Consider the following 25080-nt stretch of genomic DNA (forward strand, 5'->3'; position numbering starts at 1 on the left):
ACAATCAAATCACATTATCTGCAGGGCGGTTACAAAACCTTGATCTTATGAACTGGCCTTCCTCGTCGAGAGCATATTTATTTCTCACCCAGACTTGTATTTTCCTTTTAATTTTTGCATCTATGTCCATGTCTATAGACTTGTCCAAATAGTCGAGATCATCAATAGCTACTGGCTCCACGTTCAACATGAACCGCCTTAATTCTTGCAATTTCTTTCTCTTTTTAACATTTTGTCGTTTAAGTGCGATTGGAAGTCCGAAAACAGTTCCAGGAAACTCTATTTTCATGGAGGGAGGGTTGGTACGTTTGTAATAGAGTTTGTCTTTGAACAACGGAGACTGCGTGAAAAGAGACAATTTCCTGACATTTTGGTTTGTTTCTTCGTCAAATGCGACTTGGAGATCTTCAATTCCATTCTCCTTATAAAATGCTTGCAATAGAGATCCATCAAGCAAATTTTTGCAATTCGTGGACTCTTGGTCAGAGGAGTTATACAGGTCTTTGAAACTCTCCAATATGGAAACCGGCGGACTATTATGCTGTTTATCGAAATAAGCATCGTATTCACGGAGCGTTTCTTTGTCGTCAATGTCCTTAAAGTCCTTATAAATGCGATGTTCAATTTTGAAAAGGGAGTTGATATAGAGCCGTTGCAATGGTTCATCTGTGGCATACATGAATTGTCTCCACCACCGAGGGCATCTCTCAGCTATAGGCCGATTTTGAAAGTATGCTATGCTATATATATCATTGAACAGCTCCTGGGGTATGTGCTTTGTCTCGTTCATCTGAGACAATTGGGCATTGTAGTAGGTCAAAGCTTTTTGAAGGTACTCTCGTCGAGCCGTTTTCTCAGGATTCTGGCATTTTTTGAACTTTTTATGAAAAAATTGACATGAGTACTCAATTGTCCTGGCATCCAAACAAGATTTCTGAAAATTGGAAGCCAGTTTTTCTAACTGCTCCTTCATTGATTGTGCCTTATGAGTGCTACTTTATGTATGAGATGAGATCAGGGAAAAATGCACATTATATCAATACTAAAACCAGAAAAGGCAAGATGCGTTTATCGCGTGTATGTGTTCCTGTTTGTAAACAAGATGGTATCCTCTACTCTCCTCAGTCACTGTCAATGCCACTAACAACAACTGTGTATCAAGATAAAGAGAACAAGCTAGACAATGCAAAGCAGAGCCTGACATCACGGCAGAGCCTTGGAAAGCAAGTCAAACCGGATTCTCAGGCTAGACCTCGAACAATATTGGGATCTACAAACGTCAATAGCAAACAGATCCTAGACAAGAGGAACCTGATTCATCCAAAACAGCTGACCGTCTTGAATGAAAACAACCTGGAATCTCAGGATGAAATTGAAATAGTTCCAACACTAGATGAGCCAAATCTATCCGATAGAGAAGCCGATTCAGAGACCGAGTCAGAGGGGATCACATATTCAGAACCCACCACATTTAGAATAGAAAAGTTTCAGGATTTGAAGCCATACACAGATTCACTGTACTCTCAAGATTATAAGCATATACCCAAACTCGACTCGAGAGAGCTAAAAAAAGAGGAAGAAGACTTCTTGCTACAGTTAGATGAACAGATTGAAGAAGATCACCAAAAAAACAAAGAAAAGCTACTACCATTCCCACTACATTCGCAAAACGACAGCGACCTAAACATATACGGAGATCTCAATGTATCTAATCAGGAATTAGAACGGATGATATTTCTGTAGGGCTATTTACAATCTTCTCTATATATATAACTCATGTATTATTATTGGAATTCAATATTAGCAGCATAAATGGCATTATTGAGATCTCCTTCAGAAATCTCAGTCTTTGGGAAGGATGAATCATGGGACAAAAGAAGCCTTAACTTTGTAATCTCATTTCTTTCTATGAACCAATTGTCCTTTGGAAATTCAATCTCAATTTTTATGTACAGATCACCTTTGGGGTTTTGTTTGAAGAGCCAGTTTCTTCCTTGGTCTAAGATTGGCATTCCTTCGTTGGGAACCTTCAAAACTGTAGTCGGTGTTATAACCTTACCTGTGGGAGAATTGACCATCAAAAAGCGGCCATCTAAAGTTTTTATGGAGGGCTTGTAGTCAAATCCCGTTAGACAATCACATAATGGCAATTTCCAAGTTGTGTAAAGATCGTTACCTTTTCTCTCCAAGTACTCATGAGCCTTGGTAGTGTATTTTAATATAACATTTCCAGGTTTATAGTTTGGTTTTTCGTCAGACTCTCCTTCCAGTATGATTTCGCCTTCACTAGCAGCTCCTCTAGGAATGTTGAATTCTAGTATCTTGCTTTCCTCGACACATCCTGAACCTGAACATTTCTTGCACTTGAATTTAGACTGAATACGGAGCCCCGACCCATCACAATGAGAACAATCAATATACTCTTCAATGGCCCAACCATTTTGAACTGGTCTCATTGCTCTCTTCATACCAGAACCGTGACAAAACATGCATTTCATCATACTATTTGAATCTGCATTTTTTCTCAGTCGACTACCTGAACATTTGGAACAGATGGTAGATCTTGTAGAGGAGACTTTGATTACCTTGCCTTTATATAAATCATGAAGGGATATTTCCATCTCCATAACTGCATCTGGAGTCTTTCTTTCTTTCGGAGGACGGCTACCTCTTTGCTGATGATGATTATTAGAAAAAATTGAAGAACTCGTCAGCTCCATAAGGATTCGCATCGTCAAAGTCGAACCCAAACCCAGGAACACCCCCAGAACCAGGGCCATTTCTATTTGGCACACCATCCGTGTCACCATATATATCGTATTGACTTCTTTTCACTTCGTCACTCAGTATTTCATAAGCCGTTGATATTTCCTTGAATAAAGCTTCACTCTCTACTCTGACTGATTCTTCGACTTTGTCCGGATGATGTTTCAAAGCTAGTTTCCTGTATGCCCTCTTGATATCTTCTTGCGTTGCACTGGGATCTACTCCCAGTATCTCATACAAGCTGGACATGATGTGTGGCAAAATTACACCTTTTATAGAACAAGTGGGATGAGCTTAAAAGATTGAACTGTCCTAACACCAAGAAAGTCGTCTTACATAATAAAAGTCCAGATCACGTTCCAGATCATATGACTCTGTTTTTCCATCCAACATCTTTTCTCGCGATTTTTTTTTTACCCCATTCCCCACGCGAGCCAGCGCATATGCGCAGGAGGCCCTTTGTATAAAAAAGTAAACCCGCAAACGGGTTGCGGGTCTTGCGTACATCCGATACTCCCCGAAGCATTACAAATGTTTTCACATTATTGTAATTAGTGTACCTTGGAGATCTCAAAGCAGTAATCTTGCAGCAGCCAACTGGTTTACAGTGAGTGACGCAAAATTGCTAGTCATCGCTGACTCAATCTGCACTTGAATGAAATATCATCTCATCAAAAATTAGTTTTCATTGCTATAGTGGTTTGCTTTTTTGTGTCAGCTATCGAACCACTTGGTCTTATCTTTCTAACTCTTCCACCCTGACTCCTATGCTCTCTCTTGCCGTTCCATCCCCTCAAATTAAATGTCACGCTACTGATAAGTCTTACTGGCAAAATAATGCAGACTTCTGTGGTGTACGGATCTCTACTTGGTCAGTCTGCCTGCGTCATCGTCAATTGGTTCGGCGCCTAGAATTTTTTTTTCATTTTCATCAGTCACCACATTTGGAGATAAGCTCTGCTAGTTACCGATATTTAAACCCCGTACTGCCCGAATTTCGAAGATGAGAGTTAATAAATTTATTCGTCCTTGTCGTCATATGTCTTCGACAACTGTTGTTTCGTTGGGGCTGAAGATCAAACCAGATTTTCAGCCCGCACCAAAGTTGACCGTCACTGATTTGAACCCTCATACAGTCAATGCCAAATATGCCGTAAGAGGAAAAATTCCTACTAAGGCAGAACTTTTAAGAAATCAGCTTAACGATGTAGACCATAAATTGCCTTTCACCAAAATTATTAGTGCCAACATTGGTAATCCACAGCAATTAGACCAAAAGCCATTAACATTCTACAGACAAATCCTGGCCCTGCTGCAGTACCCGCCCTTGTTGGACGATCCTCGTGTTGCTTCAATTTTCCCCAAGGATATTATTGAGCGTGCTAGAAGCTTATTGAAACAAATTGGTTCCGTGGGTGCCTACTCCCAATCTCAAGGTGTCCCTTCTATCAGACAGTCTATCGCGGACTTCATCAGCAGAAGAGACGGCCATCCTTGTGCCAGGAAAGAGCTAATATATCTTACCACCGGTGCATCCACCGCTGTCACTTATCTGTTAACTCTACTGGGACAAAATGAGAAGACCGGTTTCTTGATTCCGATTCCTCAATATCCTCTCTATACTGCCACACTGACCCTCAACAACCGTACCGCATTGCCATACTACTTGAACGAGGAAGACAACTGGTCCATCGAGTGCGATGAAATAGAGTCCATTATTCTGGATTCCAAAGCTAAAGGAATCGACCCTCGTTGCCTGATAGTAATCAATCCTGGAAACCCCACTGGTGCCATTCTTTCCTATGAAGCCATTGAGGATATCTTGAATGTTTGTGCCAAGTATGGTTTGGTTGTTATTGCCGATGAAGTGTATCAGGAAAACATTTTTGACGGTAAGTTCATTTCCGTTAGAAAAGTGTTGCTAGATCTATTACAAGGCCCAAAGGCCGACTTGTATAAGAACATCCAGTTGGCATCGTTGCATTCGACCTCCAAGGGTATTTCTGGAGAATGTGGGCAAAGAGGTGGCTATATGGAACTCATAGGTTTCGACGAATCTGTGTTAGAACAGATCACCAAGCTTTCTTCTATTTCTCTGTGCCCAGTGGTGACAGGCCAAGCTCTGGTAGAACTAATGATTAACCCGCCCAAGGAAGGAGATGAATCTTACAAACTGTATTACGATGAGACCCGTGCTATTCACGATTCCCTAGCCGAAAGGGCCACGAAATTGTACGATGCGTTCAACAGCATGGAGGGTGTTGTTTGCCGCAAACCCCAAGGGGCCATGTATTGTTTCCCCAAAATCACTATTCCTGAGAAGGCGATCAAGACCGCCAAGGAGCTTGACTTTGAACCTGATGAATTTTACTGCAATGAATTGTTAGAGACTACTGGTATTTGTGCTGTTCCAGGCTCCGGATTTGGACAGAAGCCGGGAACATATCACATTAGAACAACTTTCCTTGCTCCAGGGTCCGAGTGGATCAACGACTGGGTCGTCTTCCACAAGAAGTTCATGCAAAAGTATAAATGATCTCTTCTGTTAATGATGTCTGCTATTAAAGGTGTTGGATGTCTCCCCCAGCCTGAGTGTTTTTCTCGCGCATTCTCGAGGAACATCTTCTATATTTTTTTACTTGTAAAACATGTATTCACTTCTCATATAGCTTTAACTTCTCTTTCATGTCAGGATTGGTTTCTAAATGGGCTACTGAAGACTCATTGGCCGAGAAAGCTCGCGTAGATGACACCTTAAGAAGAACAAAGTCGAAAAATGTGAAACAGTCTGGGAAGTTGTCCAAGGACCAAGGGTTGCAAAGTGCAAGTGATACGCCCAAAAAGGCCAAAACTTTTACCAAGAACGAACCTTTAGTGTCAAGGTGGGCTAATGTTAAAGACCCCGCGTTGGAAGAAAAATCCAGCAAAAAAGTGGCCCAGCATGAGTCCAGTGGGGATTTTTCAAAAGTCTCTCACGCCCATAATAAGGACTCAAAGAGGCAACCGAAGAGAGAGCATCACAGATCAGAGGCAAAGAAAGAACCACCATCCGCACCTCCTGTAGATTTGAAAACGAATTCGCTGGCCCAAAGACTAGGTCAAGTATCTCTAGAGCCTGACAACCACAAGAAAGAGTATGTTCACGCTCCTCGAGAGAATAACGGTTCAAAGTCATCTGAAGGTCTCAAAAGTAACGAGCTGGCTCAAAGATTGGGATTGGTGACCGCCCCCAAAAAGAAAAGCCCAAAGAAGAAGACTGGTGGCTACAAACCACCTCACAAGAGGGATAACAAGTTGGAGAAGCAATCAGAAAGTAAAGCACAGGAACAGGAACAGGATTTTGCATTGGATGAGACTAAACGCCAAGAACTTTTAGAACTGATGGAACAGTATACTTCTACCCAAATAGATTGGGCTGATGATTTTGATGATGAATTGTGACTTATTTGCAAGTTGTTTAGTAATTTTAAGAAAGGGCCATTTTATTTCCCTCTAATTATATGAGAAATCCAATCGACTGCAACAGAATAGAGAGAGCAATTCCGACTTGACCCACCCACCAGACATGCTGTACAGAGAACGGGCAGGTACTGTAATCCCACTCCCACAGACCGGTTGATTTGTTGAGATGACCAGTCATGATTCCAGCATGACCATCAAAATCACCCATCATGGCTCTCACAGTAGCTTCTTTAATGTAGAAATTCTTGTTCTTTACAGTCTTATCTGCAACCCAAACGTTGTTTTCATCCTTGGAATAGAAGTTCTCACAACCTTCATGATCATGGCCAGTGAGTACAATTCCTGGTTTGCCACTTTGAAAGACAGCATTCAATACTTTCTGAGAAGTCTCATATTGAAGATGATTTTCTGATTTGAGTAGCCCGATCCTATAGTCTTCCAATGCATTTTCCTCAGTAAAATATTCCACAAACGGACCGTCAATACATAAACCTTCTCTCTTATAGAATGGGATGTGTGTCATTAGAATGGTTTGTCCAGGATAATTTTGTTTTGAGAGCATTTCAACAAACTGCCAAGTGTACTTTTGAAACTCTGGTTGTAATAGTGGTCCATCCAGAGCCAAAGAATTAAGAACCACGATTCTCCAAGGATGGTCAGTGTCGTTGTCGTACTCAATGAAATAGTTATCTTTACCAAACAATTTCCTATATCTGGCTAGATGTTGGTAGGTTGTATCACCATACCCAACATCATGGTTTCCAGTTATGTTGATAAATAGAGGTTCACCCTTGATACGAGGCTCGGTCCAGTCGTATATGTCATAATAAGCATACTCTTCCTCTCGCAGGAAGCTTCCGTCATTTAAGTTACCGTTCATCCATCCATAAAAGCTTCTCCAATCGACGTCCTCATGCTTGTCTACAAAATTCATGGCATCCAGCGTGTGTTGCTCAGGTTGCGGAAACAAACGCGTCATATACCTTCTCGTTCTATTGTAGTATTCTGAATCACTGATCCATTGGGAGGAAAACAAATCACCCATAACCGCAACGTGGGATGGAAGTAGCCGCCTTTTCATAGTTCTGTAGATATGGCCCAGATAGTAGTCATTACCAAAGTTATCTAGTCTTTTGATATAAGGAGTATTAGGCCAATTGCCGTTTATTTGAGGATCGCCAAGCGCCAGTATCTTGATATCATCAGAGTTGTCTTCCAACTTGGACTCATCTAGAAAATATTGCTGGAAAATATCGCCAAAATAGGGGATTTGGAGAACCAAACCTTCCCAGTTTGTTAAGGATCCTGTTCTAACTTCGGTCGTAGACCATGAGCATCTTTCGGAATTGAAACTTGGATAAGTATAGAGATATATGTTAATCAGTATAGTGATAGCTGTCACCCAATTGGCTAGTTGTTTGATAAATCTTCTATTTGACAACATAACCGTTCGTCTCTAGCAATAGTTCCAACGCAGAAGTCCATGAGGCCAGGCGAAAAAAGGTATATTACTTCGCGATGGACCTAAGCCAACAGACTACAACTTGAGAAAAGCGTATATTATTTAGAGTCATTAAATTTATTTCATTTATTGGTTCATGTTGTTACAGAGAATACGTCTTCTCCCCAAGCTCCGGGATATGCAGTTCTCTAGAAGTCTCCCATATTCACGGCAGATTGTACTAGTGCAATTCAAAAAACCTTTCTTGAAGAACTTGAGGAGACCAACCATTCGATTCTTGTGGGTCATTCCTGTAATTATTTTGGAGTAAAGTTTTATAGTATTAAGGTCTGATGATAGTTTTAGTTGATTCTCGTCAACCATCAGCTCATTGCGAATTCTCTTCAGGTAGTCTCTGCCACATTCCTGGTATGGAATATCTTTATCGTTCATGGGCAAATCATCCATACCTTCCTTAAGGTTCGCCATGACAGTGGATTCAGGCCCCTCCTGAATAAAATTATACGACCACAGTATCATCAACGATAGAGCCACAAGATTGGGTCTGTAAAGTATTGGATCGGTATTGGGGTCATATGTAAATTCTAAATCTTGTTTCTCAGCATCACTGACCAGCAATAAATCAATGAGAAACAAGTAAAGAAAAACCACCGAAAAAGATCCTGCGCTGGATTTTGACCAGGAACGAATTCTCTTCTCCACTATCGTATAATCACTCATACCCACGCGGACATTCATCCTAGTTGGTGCTCCTGTGAAAATTATAAAATCATATTGTTTCATCTTCATAAACGTCTGTAAGATGAAGTAAACGGGGAATTCGCATAATAATGACGTACCTGTGCAATAGTTTCCACTCAAATTAGAAAATGTTGAAAGTTTCTGCGATAGTAAGTGATCTTTCCACCAATCTAGGGCCAGTGTTAGGGTGTCTCTCCAAGAAGCTTTCATTGACTCCCACTCCAAAAGTTTCAACTCCATGTCCTTTTCCTCTAATTGAAATAAAACCGAAATCAAACCACTCAGTTTCAGATTTTCATTCAAATGGTTACTAGAAAAATCAAAGGTTTCAACTAAAGTAGATGGAGGATCCTGTTGTTTTAGAAGCAGCTTCAACACATCCAGAAAGTTCATGGCTGGTTTGATTTTCTCTGACCCGGATAACGTCTGATTCCACAAATTCTCGTTACATGGCAGAGAAAACTTAATTTGATGGGAATTGAGTATCATTTCGTGTCCAAATATTGCGCCATGAGTGGTATCCAAATGGAAACACATAAAAGCTGCTCTTTTCATTGATTCACGTTTTAACCATTTCTGAGCATTTGTAGTGTTTGATTCATCATCATCTTGTTTGTTCTTTAATGGATCACCTCCTAAAAGAGGAGATCTCCGAAGTAGCTGAGTTTTCAATCCATGATGCAAATATGCCCTTTCATGCAACTTCCTGTTGGAAAAATTTATTTCGTAGATTTCTAAAAGAATCAGGCTTTGTATAATCCATAATTCTGGGGGAGTCGTGAACTCGTGTGAAGAGCAGATAAGCCACCTCAATGGGTGAGCTATGATATTGCCCAAACTGTAGCTATCAGTGATTGAAATAGAGTCTATCCGATGATCAGGGTTCTTGTTAACAAATCCCAAACCTACCATAATGATGCTCAAAAGTAAAAGAGGGTGTGCTTCAGCTGACTTGAAAGTAGGTCTATGAATAAAGGGGTATTGGGGGTGAAAAACGGTCCAAAAGACATTCAGACAGTATCGTATCACTACAGGTTCAAAATCTGCATGGTATTGCAATCCTGGTACAAGTTGAATAAGCTTATCTCTAAGAACATCGTCAAAGTAAGTCTGGTCAATTAGTGTTGGGTCACCATTCGAGTTGTTGAAATTATTTTTGCCATCCGAAGAAACTTTCTGTCCACTTTCTGGTACATAGCTGGAATGCAGACCTTTCTCCTGAGATTTTCCTGCAGCGTCAGGTTGTTCCATGACTACGGGCTGACGAACTATGTCAGTGCCCTTTGATCCAATCAATAAATCTTGAATGTCCGAATCAGGAGAGCGATCAACATCAAAATAAAAAAAGCTATCAAGAGGTTCTATTACTTTGCCTGGTAGGAAGTCCTGTACTGCATAATCTGTGTTCAAGAGCCATCGGAAAATGTCCTTGTTGGATCCATCTTTCACCATGGTTCTGGAGGACCCGTCCTTCTCTGACACGGGCGTTGTAGGTGAAGGAAGCACATTCCTCTGTTGGTGCCTCTGGAAGTGTTTGTCCCTAACGTCACTTCTTGCAAATGATTTATCGCATCCTTCCCAGCTACAAACATACCTCCTCGTTGGGTTGTGATTCAATCGATGTCGTGAGAGGTGGTCCGAACGTGTGAATGTTTTGCTGCAGTTGGGGTAAGTGCACTCAAAATGACCCGTGGCGCGTTTCCTCTTCTTTTGCTTGGCCGTATTAACATCTTCATTCGGATTAAATACATGTGTGGATGACATTGTGTTAAGAGCAGGGGCAGGTGAAGCTTTATAGTGGATTTTTTTTAGCTGATTCAAACTTCCAGTTCTCATTCCCTTTTCGCACGCACCCCCCGCACGATTAACAATATACACTTCACTTCGGGTTGCCTTTATCACATGACAGATCATGTGCCTACCATTTTGAACATTAATATGCTCCACATCCTAACATCGGTTATGCTTTACAGAGCTCATCTATCAGCACTTCTCACACACTAACCAATACGAAGTAGAGGGGCATATGAGGAAACGATCCTCTTCCAAGAGTACGAGTAACTACCAGCCTATCAGGAGGGATCCACCAGAGCTTACGACAAAACTACATGTTGTTAAGTTAGTACCTCTGAATAAATCCTTTGAATTGGTCAAGGTACTAGTGGTTCCTGACTATCCTAAAGAGCTCGAGCTAGGAAGACAGGCTGGAAGTCGAGCAGGTACAAGTTTGACCAATGCTTATTTTGCCTCCCGGACTCTTTCCAGAAGCCATGCCAGCTTGTTTGTGAAAGAGGGTAAGCTATACGTGAGGGACCTGAAGTCATCTAATGGAACATTCATCAACGATGTCAGATTGGAACACAAGAAAGAGTACTTGTTGAACGTAGGGGATGAATTGACCCTAGGTTCCACTTTAGAGAGTCAGCCACTGCATAAAAAGATTCAGGTCAAGGTGGAGAAATTTCTTACCATGAATCTGCAAGAGTACGAAGACCTCGTACAGGGATTAGTGATAGATAATGATGAACGGAAAGCTGAATTGTTTAATGATACGTTAGATGCGTTATTATTCAGTGATGCTCTTGACTCAGAGGACAAAATTCTTGATGCTCTTGTAGCTGGTGACCCAAATTTAGACTCTTTGGAGGTGGAACCTACCGTACCTACTCCTGGGGTGTCTCCATCCCCCAACTTGAAAGGAATAACTCGGTTAGAGGATGTCACGAGGCGATTGATTATCTCTATCAATAATGAAAACATACAGCATCAAAAGTTGTTGGCTATGGGCCACTTTCTTGATGAATATTTGAATCACGAATTTTCGAATGGAAAGTCAAGTTCAAAGGAAACTAAACAATCTGGTGTGTCCCAGGAGGATCATGATAGATTGTTTAAAGAGATGGAAAAACTTGCATTGGAGAATGAATTACTGAAAAGCCAAATTACTTCAAAGGACGAGGAAGAGGATTACGATATATCTTCTGAAGAGGAGATGGATGATCGTAGGCGATTGGAAAAAGAGATAGTCGAAAGCATCAATAGTATAACAAATTCAAAACAGAACGGAAAGGTTGCCACAGCATTGACGAATCTTTTAGAAGACGTTAAGGGTGAAAATGTCAAGGATGATGCAGTCGTTTTAGCGGCAAATGAATCTGCTTCTGAAAGAATACATGATGAAGTTGAAGATTCACGTCATTCACAGCATGAACCCTACAAAGATTGCAGCATTCAAACCGATAGTTTCAACACAGTTACACCAAAGGATACAGTTAAAAACGGTAATCGTAACTATTTAACAATTCCTATACTTATTGCCGTGATAATTCTACTTCTGGCTTACAATTTAAGAAATAATTCATCTTTATGAAAAGATATACACTAAGAACTTAATACTTTAACTAAAGTTGTAGGATTTAACAATCTACAACAGCATCAAACCAGCGTAACCAACAATGGCGGCACCAGCAATAGAGAGCTTGTTAGCAGCACCAGAGTGTGTCTGGATGGTTACGGAGGAAATGGCATGAGTAGAAGAAACGGACGACACAACTGGAGTAGTGGCGTGTGTGGTAGTTCCTGGAACTGGAGTAGTAGAGTGTGTGGTAGTTCCTGGAACTGGAGTAGTGGAGTGTGTGGTGGAAACCTTTGGAGTTGTGGTCTCGCACTCAACGGTGACGGTGACGGTCTTACCAGAGACAATAGCCTTGGTTGTAGTGTAGGTCTTAGTCAAGTCAGTAGAGTGGACTGATGGGGAAGCAGTACACTTTCCGTGGCATGGAACAGTGACAGTGGTAGTTTGACCATGAACGTCGGTAACACAAGTGGTGTATTCGATGATGCTGGTTTCTCTGATGGTGGAGTGAACTGTTGTAGTGTTACCATAGTATTGAGAACTTGGGTCCTCAGTTGGAACACCAGTTGGGGCAATAGTTGGCTCCTCAGTTGTGTCGTCATCACCAGTTGGCTCCTCAGTTGGCTCCTCAGTGGTCTCTTCGGTGGTTGGCTCTTCAGTTGGCTCTTCGGAAGTCTCTTCGGTGGTTGGCTCTTCAGTTGGCTCCTCGGTAGTCTCCTCGGTAGTCTCATCCTCGGTTGGCTCCTCAGTTGGCTCACCAGTTGGTGCAATAGTTGGCTCTTCAGTTGAGTCTTCAGTTGGCTCTTCAGTTGAGTCTTCAGTTGGCTCTTCAGTTGGCTCTTCAGTTGGCTCTTCGGTAGTCTCCTCAGTGGTCTCATCCTCGGTTGGCTCCTCAGTTGGCTCCTCAGTGGTCTCTTCGGTGGTTGGCTCTTCAGTTGGCTCTTCGGAAGTCTCTTCGGTGGTTGGCTCTTCAGTTGGCTCTTCGGAAGTCTCCTCCTCGCTGGAAGTTGGAACGTTGTTTGGGTGAGTTGGAGTGTAGTCGGTGAAAGGTCCAAGAGTTGGAGTCAAACCAGTAGCAGTCTCAATACATGTGGAACCAGTTGGGGTAATTGGCAGTCCACAAGCATCCAGCGCACCAGCCAGGTTACCAAAGTAGGACTGATAGATACACCATCCACACTCAAGACAAGCGTCGATCTGGGTTGAAAATGAGGAGTCAGCAGCACATAAGCACTCTTCGTCAAATGGACCTTCTTCTGGACCACATTCCCAAGCACCGTAAATGGCCAGACCACAAGCAGCATGGCACATGAAATCGGCTCTCTTTTCAAGAGCTGGGTTAAGGGCTTCAGCGAAAGCACGAGGAACTAAACCTCTGGCAGCGTGTTCCAAGGCCACTTCGTAAGAAGGCAAGGCAACGGCCTGGACAGCAGCTAGTGTTGAAAGGGCGACAGCAATATTCTTGATAGAAAACATTTGTATAGCGAGTGACAAAAAAAGGTTCTAACTACGAGAAAGACCCAAAATTCAGCGGATAGTTGACTATAAATGTGATCTGGAATCAAGTCTGGAAGTCAAAAATAGCCCTCGGATCTAACCATGCATAGGGAGGCAGGCAACCACTTTGTTGTTAGGACCTTTCATCCATATTGGTAGCCAGCAAGTCCAATCATTCGGATCTCGATGTATTTTCTATGCAGGTTTTCTCGATATAATAGGGGTTGGCGTACTAAACAATACATTTTTGCTTACCTGCATACTAAAGGCCGATGGATCCGAAATTGATTTTTTCGATAAACAGAGAAGGATCAGCATTTAGCCTAGCTTTGTTATCGAGCTTGGCCTTGCCATGTATGAATCGCATGGCATAGGTGGAGAAGGTGAATGTTCTAGAGTCCAAAATTCTTATCACGCTAAACTTGAGCGAACGACATGTGCATACAGAATTAGACTGTCAAAAAAAGTTACTGAATCGACTGTACAATGTTCAAGACCTGGCTGAAGGGGTGGGATCAGCTATCTAGCTGAAATCATCTTCTTACCGTTATTTTCGTGGAGAACGGGCCCCTGAAAAGTTCCAGGTACCATGGAAATAAGCGATAATGTTTTGAAAAACCACATTTTTTTTGGTTGGTACAGACGTCCCAAGAATATTCTTATGTGACGCGCCCGTTTCTGGCAATTCCCTTCGCAGTGAGATCGTATCATTAACCCCGAGCTACAAGGAAGCCAATATGATGTATGGATGTATCTTTATTCTGAAGGAACAGTTTTTTGCTTCCCGATATCACGTGCTTTGATCGCGCTATATTTATTTTTCGCTTCTCTGTGATCTTCAACCCCTTTCCTTCGCTGTGCACCAAAACGTATACGTCAGGTGTTACCCGTCTTCGAGCCGCTCATTAAGAATACGAAACCGATGTGCTTTTCAGGTAGTATATTGCTGTGCACGAGATAGCGTTGCGCGTACAATTCACATTCAATTGGTAATCTCAGAGTCAACTCAATGTCTGCAGCACAAGGAGCTTTGGACGACACCGAGTCTGGCTCACAGAAGCTGGACTCCAAGACATTTGATACAGCAAAGCAGCAAAGGGATGACGCAGATCAGCCAAAACAGAGTGAATCAAAACTGGTAGATAACGATGAAGAAAAGGCAACAAAAAAGAGAAGTCCATAATACTTCCTTTACCGGCTGGAGAGAAGTTGCTGGCTGGGAGCCCAAGGACACACTCACTGCTGATGATGAGCTCATGGATCTTCTTACAAAGCAAACTTTCCTGGAGAACTCTTTGCCAGAGATTGCTTATGGAGATTGGTACCACAATTTCGCAGCATTGGTTCTGGGTGCAACTTTGTGTTGGATTGTTGGAAGGTTCAAGCTGTCACTTGCTTTAGTTTTCTTTATCGTTTTACCCTTGGCCTTATATTACAGAACGTCTATTCGAAAGTTCCGTGGCTTCTTGAGAAGGGAATTGCAAAGAGAATTTGTCGTTAGAAATATGGAAAATGACTATGAGACAATGAACTGGTTGAACGTATTTTTGGATAAGTACTGGATCTTTTTGGAGCCAGGTGTCTCGAAGATGGTCTGCGAGCAAGTCAACCCAATTCTTGCAAACTCTCCAGCTCCAGCTTTCATAAAGCAACTTTGGTTAGGAGCCTTCACTGCTGGTACCAAGCCTCCTAGAATTGATATGTGCAAAACTCTTGCTGGAACTAATGACGATGTGTCTGTCATGGATTGGGGTGTATCTTTCACTCCCAACACTTTAGCAGATGCCACTGTTAAACAGATGCGTAACCGAATCAACCAGAAAGTCATTGTTAAGTTAAAACTTTATGGACTCACTCTGCCAATAGTGGTAAGTGATATTTCGTTTCGTGTTTTGCTACGTGTTCGTCTTCGAATGATGACCCAATTCCCACATGTCAGAACCGTTAACTTATCACTAGTCAACCCTCCTGAGTTTGACTTTTCTTGTCGCATATTTGGAGGAGATTCTATTTTATCGTTCGAAATTTTGAGCATCCCAGGGCTGAAGTTTTTGATTGACGACATGATCAAAAAGTATATCGGAAGAATGCTATTCGATCCCCTTTCTTTTCAGCTGAATGTCCCCATGCTGCTTGCAGGAGAGGCCTTTGGATCTCCTTCTGGGATCATAGAAATCAATGTTAAAAAGGCCACTCATATCAAAGCTGTTGATACTTCCGGTGGTAATACAGTGGATCCTTATGTCATCTTTAGTTTTGGGGGAAAAGAGATCGCCCGTACTTCAACCATTGAGGATACGAGAGAGCCAATTTGGAATGAAACTATTCGTTTCTTGGTCTCAGACTTTTCCGAGCCTTTGCATTTAGACATGTACGATTTCAATGATTTCAGAAAGGACCAGCTTGTTGGAAACATTCTTTATGATTTGGGAGCCTTCATGGACGAAGATGAACTGAGTGATTTGGAACTTCCAATATTAAGAAATAATAAGCGAGTAGGAACGCTCCATTTGGATATGAAGTACATGCCTATCATACATGGATCTACACTTCCTGATGGTTCGTTTGATCCACCTCCTGAACTGAATAGTGGTATCACCTCGCTCACTGTAGTTGGTGCAAGAGGGTTCAATGAATCTGACAAAGTAATCTCTGTAACTGCTGAAGTTTACTTGAACAAAGAACTAATCAACAAGACTGGGGCCCAAAAGAGCAATGATCCCAAATGGAATTCCCTCGTACATCATATGATTGATAACCGTGCAGATTCTTATATTGACATACTGTTGAGAGACGGGAAGAAAAATGTAATTGGTGCCTTGCACCGCCGTTTGATAGACGTTGTGGACTCTTCTATCGTGGGATATTCTTGGTTCCCTCTGAACGAAGGTGGGGAAGTTGAACTGAAGGCCTCATGGGGACCAGTTGAACTTCCCGGTGGTGAAAAAGCCGATAGTTATGTGGAGCCAATTGGTGTTGCTCGTATTTTCGTTGACAGCTGTACCGGCCTGCCCAACTTAGAGAGAATTGGTGTCATAGACCCATATGTGCGTATTCTGGTTAATAACTTTCAGAGATGCAGAACTTTGGTTCAAAATTCTACAGTTAACCCTGTCTTCAAAGAAGTGCTATATGTCACAGTCGCATCTCCAAACCAAAAAATCACTATTGAAGCAATGGACGTAGAGAAGAATGGCAGGGATCGAACGTTAGGTGCTGTTGCGCTTAACCTGGCTGAATTTGTCGGCAAGAATGATGAAGGAAAATACATCGAAAGCCGCTCTGATGAAACTAAAGAAGCTAGGCTCATTTCCAGCAAGGGAGTGAAAGGTACTATCAAGTATTCCATTGATTTCTTTCCAACCATTCCAGTCGTTTCTCAAAATGAGCTGAATAAGAAGGCCGCTAGAGAAAAAGAAAAAGAAGAACAGAAGAAGAAATTGGAAGAAGAGTCCGAGGGCAAGGCCGAGGAACTTAAGAAAGCTGAGAAAGAGAAAGCCAAAACTTTAGCCCTTCTTGAAGAGCTTGAAAAAGAACAAGAAGAGCACAAATTGAATCTTTCTTTTGACGAGCTTATCAAGTACCAGCAAGGTGTCTTTGTCTACGATATTATTAGTGGAGATTTTGGTCATGAATCTGGTTATCTTCAGGTATACTTTGATCAAAATGGTTATTCACAATTCACCACTCGAAAAATTCGCAAAGGTGGTAAGCACCGACTAGGTGTCAACGGTGATTATCTAGTTAAAGAGCTGGAATATTCTCAGACGGTGATACGATATGTGAAGGACTTTTCAGCTAATAGATTGAAGAACAGCATGGCTGAAATTTCCCTTCCAACTATACAGCTTCTTCAGAGATCTTACGACAAACCGTACTTGTTGAAACTTCCTGGTCAATCGGGCACTATTTCAATTTATCTTCAGTGCAGTTGGATCCCTGTTTTAATGAGTCAATTGCCATCTCAAGATTCCATCGGAAACTCTGGTCAATTATCAGTAACTGTCCTTAAAGGTAAAGATCTTCCTTCTGCAGATAGGAATGGAAAATCTGATCCTTTCTGCGAACTTTACTTGAATGATAACCAGGTCTACAAGACGAAAAAGATCAAGAGAACTCTCAATCCGGAATGGAACGAATCTTTTGAGGTTGAAATTGGTAATCGATGTGGAAGCATTCTGAATATTGATTGCATAGATTGGGATGTTGCCTCCCACAACGACAAGCTGGGATCAGGTCATGTGTCTCTGGCAGACATTGATCCTATGTCACCTACAGAACTGACTGTTCCTCTCAAGGACGACGACGGCCTGGAAGCTGGAGAGGTGTATCTTCGCTTTGTTTTCAGACCTAAGTTTGTCATTCTATTACGGCCTGAAACCACTGCCTTTTCACTTGAGGCTGGTGAAAGGGTTTTAGAAGCTGGAGTCGGAGCTGGAGGAAAAGTCATTGGAGCTGGTGTAGGCGCTGGGGGAAAGGTGCTAGGCGCTGGTGTTGGAGCTGGAGGCAAGGTGCTAGGTGCTGGTGTTGGTGCTGGAGGGAAGGTATTAGGAGCCGGAGTTGGGACTGGAGGCAAAGTTGTTGGTCGTGGCGCCTCTTTATTGAGGGGACTACGAGGATCTGAGAAGTAGTGTTTATAGTTGATTATGAGTGAATATCAATCATGGTAGTAATTTCTTTACCCCGTAATGCTTACTCGATATTGACCACGCTATAAAAAGAATTTCGCGCGTAGGAGAGTGAAGACTCTAGTGATGAACACTCTCTCCTCACCCACGATCGAACAGGATGAGCTACTCGGCAAAGGACATTGAAGTCTTAGACAAGAGATTTCCCTCACTTAAAGATGAATTTCACATTCCCACATTCAAATCCTTAGGAATAACACCTCCCGAATCGAAATCAGAGAATGATGATAGCATTTACCTGTGTGGTAACTCACTAGGCTTGATGCCCAAGGCTACTGAATCGGCTATTTTTGAAGAGCTAGCAGTCTGGAAAGGGAAAGGTGTTGAAGGTCATTTTCAGCATCCCAAGACCCCCTGGTTAGATATTGACCTTCCTGTAGTACCTCTGATTGCCCCTATAGTCGGTGCCAAAGAAAATGAGGTAGCTGTGATGGGTACTCTTACCATGAATCTGAACTCACTTTTATGTTCCTTTTATCAACCAAAGGGACGTAAACGCAAAATTCTATTTGAAAAGCATGCCTTTCCCTCGGACTTCTATGCATTTTTGAACCAGGCTTATCTAAAAGATCTCTCAGAGGACGATCTCTTGCAGCTGGAGCCTCGTACTGGTGAGTATACACTTCGTACGGAGGACATCATCAAGGTTATCGAGGACCAACATGAAGAAATTGCTCTCATGTGCTTTCCGGGAATTCAATATTACACAGGTCAGTATTTTAAGATGAAAGAGATTACAAAGGCCGCACACGAAAAAGAAATAATAGTTGGATGGGATCTGGCTCATGCTGTCGGAAATGTAGACGTGCGACTTCACGATTGGGACGTCGATTTTGCTTGCTGGTGTTCCTACAAGTATCTAAACAGTGGTCCAGGAGGAATAGCAGGTGTGTTCATAAATGAGAGATGGACCGATCAGAAGTTCCATTCAAAGTCGTCTCCGCTTAACTATTTCCCTAGACTTGCTGGATGGTGGGGAAATAATGCATCTGCGAGATTTTCAATGAAAGAAGTATTCGACCCAATTCCGTCAGCTCTAGGATTCCGACAAAGCAATCCTAGTGTGGTTGATGTAGTTGCATTACACAGTTCATTAAAGATTATTCACAAGTTTGGTGGCATTAAGGCTATTCGTGAAAAAAGCATTGAAATGACTAAATTAATGGAGGTGCTGCTCAAGAGATCCCCTCATTATGTCAAGCCTACAGAATTGCTCTCCAGGGGTTTCACTATCATAACGCCACATACGTCGTTAGAGAGAGGATCGCAGATTTCCTTATTGTTCGCTGATGGATGGATGCCTATCGTTTTTGAGCAATTACACAGTCTTGGTGTGATTTGCGATGAAAGGAAACCAGATGTCATAAGACTTGCACCTGTGGCACTCTATAATTCCTTCCAAGATGTCATCTCTGCCATGGAAAAACTTAAAGCTTCTCTTGATGTGGCTTCGAACGCCGTAATGACAGTTATCACGTAACGGTGGCTGGCACCCGACTGTAATAGGAATTTCAGCTATCTGGAACGGTTCGCGTGTCGTTGATTGCAGTAGATTCCCTTTTGAAAAGAGGATATATTTGTCACGTGCACAAACACAATTGTCGCTTGAGCCATAGTGGTAAGCTTTAGCCAAGTTTTATTTCTTATTTTTCCAGGGATCTCCTGGTACCTGTCATCTGCTAACATAGTGAGGACATTTGGTATAAAGGTGAAGACAGCTGTGCCCAATTTTTGAAAGCAATCTTACTTTTTACATTAGCATGTCTGATTCGATTTATGAACGAGGTGGAGAACTTCCCTTAGAACCACAGCACTTCAAATTTGCTAATGATGAATCTGTGAAGATTGCAGGCTACGAAGACAAGCAGGTCGGACCATTAGATGTTCTTCATGAGATCGTCGACTCTCCATGGACTAGATTTAAAGATTATCTCATATCGTTATTCCCTATTCTACGCTGGATTTTGCACTACAACCTGAAATGGTTCTACTCTGATTTGATTGCTGGGGTCACTGTGGGATGTGTCATGGTTCCTCAGTCTATGTCTTACGCACAGCTTGCCGGGTTGACACCAGAATTTGGTTTATACTCCAGTTTTGTTGGTGTCCTGATTTATTGTTTCTTCGCTACTTCTAAGGATGTTTCTATCGGTCCGGTCGCAGTCATGTCATTGCAAGTCGGTAAGGTTGTGGCTCATGTTCAAGAGAAGCATGGCGATTTATACCCTGCACATGTTATTGCAACTGCTGTAGCGTTTATCTGTGGTGTTGTTGCCTTGGGTATTGGTTTGTTGCGTCTGGGGTTCTTGTTGGAATTTATCTCTATGCCTGCTGTTGTTGGTTTCATGACTGGCTCAGCTTTGAATATTGTTGCAGGACAGGTTCCTGGACTGATGGGTTTCAATAAGCTTGTGAATACTCGTGATTCAACCTACAAAGTTATTATCGAAACACTTAAACATTTACCAGATTCTACCATCGATGCCGCCTTTGGTATTATTCCTTTGTTTATTTTATACCTTTGGAAATATGTCTGTGACTTTGGTCCAAAAAGGTACCCTAGCAAGCAGAAGTGGTTCTTCTACACTTCAGTCATGCGTAATGGTGTTGTCATCATTTTTGCCACACTTGTTTCTTGGGGTGCATACTATGACTGGACACACAATAAGTACCCAGGTGGTGCTAAGAAAGTTCCTTGGTCCATTTTAGGAACTGTTCCTTCTGGTTTGAAACACACTGGTGTCATGGAAATGCCTAATGGTATATTCTCCGCTTTTGCAAGTCAAATTCCAGTCTCAGTGATTATTCTTCTTCTGGAACACATATCTATTTCTAAATCCTTTGGTCGTGTCAATGATTATAAGATTGTTCCTGATCAAGAAGTTATTGCTATCGGTGTCACGAATCTTTTAGGTACTTTCTTCAGTGCCTACCCTGCTACTGGTTCTTTCTCCAGATCAGCTTTGAAAGCCAAATGTGGTGTACGTACTCCACTAGCAGGTGTTTATACTGGTGTTGTTGTGCTCTTGGCTCTATACGCATTAACCGAGGCTTTCTACTTCATTCCAAAAGCTAGTTTGTCTGCCGTCATTATTCACGCTGTTGGAGATTTGATGGCTCACTGGAGAGTTACTTGGGATTTTTACTTGATTGCTCCACTTGATGCTGCTATCTTCCTGATCTGTGTGCTTGTCAGTGTTTTCTCAACGATTGAGAATGGTATTTATTTTGCTATGGCCGCATCCGCTGTAACTTTGTTATGGAGGAACCTTCGCACTCATGGACAGTTCCTTGGAAGAATCAAGGTTGCTGAAGTGATCGACCCTATTGTTGTCAGCAGGTCTGGTAGATCTGAGTATTCCGAATCATCCTCCTCAATCAACGAAGATACCGGATCCATTGAGAAGAAGAAAATACATATTAAATTCTTTTCAAAAGATGGTCAGAATTCTGATATTGAACTGCAAACAAAGGAATACTCCAAGGAGTATCCCTCGGATCAGGAGTTTGATCCTTCTAACTTTGACTTATCAAAATTACCCAAACGTACCCGTTTTGCAACCCGATGGGTGCCAATTCCTAAATCAAAGTTTCCTCTTTCTTCGTCTCACACTTATGCAAACTATATCAATGAAGAAATTGAGATTTTACCTCCGCCAACTGGTGTCATTGTATACAGACCTGGTGAAGCTTTCACTTATTTGAATTGTTCCAGGCACTTAGACACCCTTTTGGATTACATGAAGAGTAACACAAGAAGAGGAGAGACAGTTGTTTATAAAGTCAAGTCGGACAGACCCTGGAACGACCCAGGTGAGCTTACGTGGAACTTTAATAGCGTCAAGAATATTTTCAAACGGAAGAAGAACATTGATTCTAATGAAGATGAAATTGAAGTTGTCGAAGACAACAGACCTATTCTTAAACTTATACATTTTGACTTTGCCTCAGTTACTGGTGTAGATGTCACATCTATACAAGCATTGGTTGATTTGAGAAAGGCAGTCAGTAGATACACTGGTAGAGATATCGAGTTCCACTTTAGTGGCATAATTAACCCATGGATTAAGAAGTCATTGATCAACGCAGGATTTGGAAAACCATTTCAACCTTTGAAGGGATCAACTATAGATAATGCTGTATCATCAGAACATCGTTATTATGATATTGGTACTTCATATGATGAGTATGATAGCACCTTTTCAGCTGAAACGTACGATGACGCTGAGCTTCAGATAGGAAGACATAGATATTACGCCGTGAACAGTACAGAGACTCCGTTTATACATTTGGACATTCCATCTTACGACTACTTGGAGTAGGGTTCACATGTTCTGATATTCATTTAGATGACACTAATAATAACCAGTATTACTATATTTAAGTTAACATAAGAAAACGTTTATGTCCCAACTTTGGTCATTGTGACCCAGTTTGTATCTGTAAATTTCTGCCTGTGCTTTTCCCATACAGCGTGAATTAGTTGCTTGCCTATCCATCTCTCATTCGTCTTGAAGTTTTTCATTAGAGCAACTGCTCTAGCTTGATCTGCTTCAAGCGTAGCTCCACAGGCGCAGACAAAGAATGGCCAGAATGGCACATGGACAGTGAAATCTTTGACCACATTTGAACTAACAGAAAGAGAGACCAAAGCCTCCAAGTGCGTTAGTGATTCTTGCACCAAGGAAGATAAGTCGGACGCTTTGAAATCCTGCACAAAAATATAAAAGTAGATGAGAATTGAATTGTAATAACTCATGGACATGTGAAATAGAATCCGATGAAATGTACTGAGAAATGAAATGGAGATAGTATCACTGGATTCATAGAGAATCCACGGTAACGTCCAACTCTTTAATTCGGTTTCTAGATCACTTGCAACCTTTGAGAAATTTCTAGGGTGTTTCAAGTTTCTTCTCTTGAAGAAACTATGATGGTTTGTTAGAGTGACTGTTTTCTTGAAAAGTTGGAAAAGCGTTTCTGGCATTCCATAGGTTAGCTCCAAAGTGGAAACTATAGATTCATCCCTGTATTTGTAAACAGATTCGTTGTACGGGTAGGGGATATGAATCAACGATTCCTTTATGGTGGGTGAATTAGCAACTCGTGAATTTTCATTGTCTTTGGTATAGTAACGGTTTTCCGACCCTGTTTGATTGTGATTGGACTCCTCTTCCGAGTCAGAATAGCCTTTAGCAAAGTTGAACCTAGCTGGAAAACTCTTGCTAAGGAAACTTTTGTTTTGTTTTTCAGAAACAGAAACTTCCTCTTGTAAAAAGTCTATATTAAAGAAGGCATCTGGGTTAAAAGAGTCATTCAGCGTGGCCGCACTGATCTTATTATAATTTTCATCGAGCATGTCTTCGAAGTTTTTATCTTTGACTTCGTAATTAAATAGGTCAATGTTTGTAGTGGAGAAGAAGAAGATTTGCATAAACTTGTAATACATAATAATCAACTTCAAGTTGATATTCTTTTCCAGCATGTCAGCATTCTCATAAAATGAAGGTTTATAGTTGTTCAGATAATCCACCAACTGATCAAGGATGTCAAACAGAGTGGTGAAATTGTCTATTATTCCAAAAAGCTCATCAATCTTAATGAAAAATACAAGAACCACAATCAATTCTTTTATCAAGTCATTAGTGATCAGGTAATTCACAAGTTTACCGTTTTTGATTTGTAGTTTTCTTTTAGCATCCTTGAATGGTACCCCAGAGGGTACCAGTAAGCATTTTATAAGGTTGGAAAGTTCAAGGATTATAAATCTTCTTAAAACGATAGCAATTTCCAGGTAATCAGAACCGTAAAAATTTTGTTCGAATAGACTTTTTCGGTAGAGTAAGAAAGCACTTATATTCAAAGCACTCAATACCATTATTCTCATCATCCTCTTGTGAAACATTTCAGATGAAATAATTCTTCCAAATTCATGCTCAATGTCTGCAGTTAAGATCGACATTTGTCCTATAGCTCGGTACAGCACAGGGAGAATGACAGAGTCCATAACATTTCCTCTGAAAGTTAGAAGCATCATGAAATGTTTTTCTGACTGGAAATTGGTAATTAATTTTTGAAACATTTGAGTAGATAGAAGCCAAGGAAAAGAATACTCTCTGATCGATGAGATATGAGAATGTGAAAGGTTTTCGAAGAGCTTGTATGTTTTGTCTAAATTATTCAGCTCTTGGTTTCGTGATAAGGACATCTCTAAGATGCTATGGTTAGCCTCAGAGTTGTAGTAGTTTGGAAATAGACAATCAAGAACTTCTTGTTCATCCCGAGGATTGGAGTTAATGTCTCCCTTGATTCCTTTGAAAGTCACTAACGCAGAAGGCTTCAGCTGCTCGTGGATAACAATTCTATCTCGCTCTGGGAAAGTAGAGGCAGGGGCAGAGTGATGAAGTTCAAGTTCATCTTCCAAGGTGGTATTCAGAGCATGCGTGAAGGCGTCTTGATGCACAAAGTTTGAATCGAATGCTTCTAATACGAAATCCCTATTCTGATTAATCACATCAACTACATCCATGGTCATGTATGGCACGAGATTAGTGGAACTTAAACTTCTGATGCTGAATAGATCCTTTGAACTATCATTAGGTATGCTTGTGTTTGTCTCTGTCTTTACCTTGTGATCTGTTGACGCCTGGAACACCATAAAAGGGCCTCTTTTGTTAGGCGAGTTTCCATAGACAGGTAGTTGTTCCAACTCATCGAGCACCAAGTCCAAATCTTTGTCGTTCTTATAAGTTGAATCACTTGTGAACCTTACCAGAGATATGTTTCTTCGTTGTATAGAGTCATCTTCTTTGTCCAAAACATAGTTAGATAATGGAACAAGAGTGCCATGTTTTCCAACTGTATAGGGAGTTGACCAGCTGAGCTTGATATTGTAGCCCAAGCAATTCAGATTGGATTTCTGGCATCGCTGGCAAGACGGTCTACCGTTGTCACACTTAACCTTTCTGCTTCGGCACGTCCAACACCCATAAAATGACCTCTTTTTCTTAGTTGGGACCATGTCTATAGACTCATTGATAACTATGGAGAAGAGGAGGGTTTTATGTAAGGTCGCTAAGACTTGCATTTTAACTCAATCTCACCGAGTG

The 25080-nt window shown here is 41.5% G+C and overlaps 13 protein-coding genes across 13 annotated transcripts; 7 read left to right on the plus strand and 6 right to left on the minus strand.

The window, feature by feature from the left end:
• Nucleotides 1-4: 4 nt before the first annotated feature.
• On the minus strand, nt 5-973 carry PAS_chr3_0478 (Hypothetical protein; the record flags this gene model as incomplete). The annotated part of the gene is made up of 1 exon (XM_002492661.1): nt 5-973. One exon carries the CDS (start codon nt 971-973, stop codon nt 5-7), a length of 969 nt encoding a protein of 322 aa, XP_002492706.1.
• Nucleotides 974-999: 26 nt separating this feature from the next.
• Nucleotides 1000-1743, plus strand: PAS_chr3_0479 (Hypothetical protein; the record flags this gene model as incomplete). The annotated part of the gene is made up of 1 exon (XM_002492662.1): nt 1000-1743. One exon carries the CDS (start codon nt 1000-1002, stop codon nt 1741-1743), a length of 744 nt encoding a protein of 247 aa, XP_002492707.1.
• A 41-nt stretch (nt 1744-1784) lies between these two features.
• PAS_chr3_0480 (uncharacterized protein) lies at nt 1785-3015 on the minus strand (the record flags this gene model as incomplete). The annotated part of the gene is made up of 2 exons (XM_002492663.1): nt 1785-2646; nt 2708-3015. 2 exons carry the CDS (start codon nt 3013-3015, stop codon nt 1785-1787), a joined length of 1170 nt encoding a protein of 389 aa, XP_002492708.1.
• Nucleotides 3016-3769: 754 nt separating this feature from the next.
• On the plus strand, nt 3770-5302 carry PAS_chr3_0482 (Putative alanine transaminase (glutamic pyruvic transaminase); the record flags this gene model as incomplete). Its single annotated transcript, XM_002492664.1, has 1 exon — nt 3770-5302. The coding sequence occupies one exon, from the start codon at nt 3770-3772 to the stop codon at nt 5300-5302; it is 1533 nt and encodes a 510-aa protein (XP_002492709.1).
• Nucleotides 5303-5451: 149 nt separating this feature from the next.
• PAS_chr3_1193 (uncharacterized protein) lies at nt 5452-6207 on the plus strand (the record flags this gene model as incomplete). The annotated part of the gene is made up of 1 exon (XM_002492665.1): nt 5452-6207. The coding sequence occupies one exon, from the start codon at nt 5452-5454 to the stop codon at nt 6205-6207; it is 756 nt and encodes a 251-aa protein (XP_002492710.1).
• Nucleotides 6208-6262: 55 nt separating this feature from the next.
• On the minus strand, nt 6263-7672 carry PAS_chr3_0483 (Conserved phosphoesterase domain-containing protein; the record flags this gene model as incomplete). Its single annotated transcript, XM_002492666.1, has 1 exon — nt 6263-7672. The coding sequence occupies one exon, from the start codon at nt 7670-7672 to the stop codon at nt 6263-6265; it is 1410 nt and encodes a 469-aa protein (XP_002492711.1).
• A 144-nt stretch (nt 7673-7816) lies between these two features.
• Nucleotides 7817-10195, minus strand: PAS_chr3_0484 (uncharacterized protein; the record flags this gene model as incomplete). The annotated part of the gene is made up of 1 exon (XM_002492667.1): nt 7817-10195. One exon carries the CDS (start codon nt 10193-10195, stop codon nt 7817-7819), a length of 2379 nt encoding a protein of 792 aa, XP_002492712.1.
• Nucleotides 10196-10457: 262 nt separating this feature from the next.
• Nucleotides 10458-11801, plus strand: PAS_chr3_0485 (uncharacterized protein; the record flags this gene model as incomplete). Its single annotated transcript, XM_002492668.1, has 1 exon — nt 10458-11801. One exon carries the CDS (start codon nt 10458-10460, stop codon nt 11799-11801), a length of 1344 nt encoding a protein of 447 aa, XP_002492713.1.
• Nucleotides 11802-11855: 54 nt separating this feature from the next.
• On the minus strand, nt 11856-13262 carry PAS_chr3_0486 (Hypothetical protein; the record flags this gene model as incomplete). The annotated part of the gene is made up of 1 exon (XM_002492669.1): nt 11856-13262. One exon carries the CDS (start codon nt 13260-13262, stop codon nt 11856-11858), a length of 1407 nt encoding a protein of 468 aa, XP_002492714.1.
• Nucleotides 13263-14431: 1169 nt separating this feature from the next.
• Nucleotides 14432-17914, plus strand: PAS_chr3_0488 (Bud-specific protein with a potential role in membrane trafficking; the record flags this gene model as incomplete). The annotated part of the gene is made up of 1 exon (XM_002492670.1): nt 14432-17914. The coding sequence occupies one exon, from the start codon at nt 14432-14434 to the stop codon at nt 17912-17914; it is 3483 nt and encodes a 1160-aa protein (XP_002492715.1).
• Nucleotides 17915-18071: 157 nt separating this feature from the next.
• Nucleotides 18072-19451, plus strand: PAS_chr3_1194 (uncharacterized protein; the record flags this gene model as incomplete). The annotated part of the gene is made up of 1 exon (XM_002492671.1): nt 18072-19451. One exon carries the CDS (start codon nt 18072-18074, stop codon nt 19449-19451), a length of 1380 nt encoding a protein of 459 aa, XP_002492716.1.
• Nucleotides 19452-19731: 280 nt separating this feature from the next.
• Nucleotides 19732-22293, plus strand: PAS_chr3_0489 (High affinity sulfate permease; the record flags this gene model as incomplete). Its single annotated transcript, XM_002492672.1, has 1 exon — nt 19732-22293. The coding sequence occupies one exon, from the start codon at nt 19732-19734 to the stop codon at nt 22291-22293; it is 2562 nt and encodes an 853-aa protein (XP_002492717.1).
• An 80-nt stretch (nt 22294-22373) lies between these two features.
• PAS_chr3_0490 (Zinc-finger transcription factor of the Zn(2)-Cys(6) binuclear cluster domain type) lies at nt 22374-25058 on the minus strand (the record flags this gene model as incomplete). The annotated part of the gene is made up of 1 exon (XM_002492673.1): nt 22374-25058. The coding sequence occupies one exon, from the start codon at nt 25056-25058 to the stop codon at nt 22374-22376; it is 2685 nt and encodes an 894-aa protein (XP_002492718.1).
• Nucleotides 25059-25080: the final 22 nt, after the last annotated feature.

This window comes from Komagataella phaffii, chromosome 3 (assembly GCF_000027005.1).
Source record: "Komagataella phaffii GS115 chromosome 3, complete sequence".
Classification (NCBI taxonomy): Eukaryota; Fungi; Ascomycota; class Pichiomycetes; order Pichiales; family Pichiaceae; genus Komagataella; species Komagataella phaffii.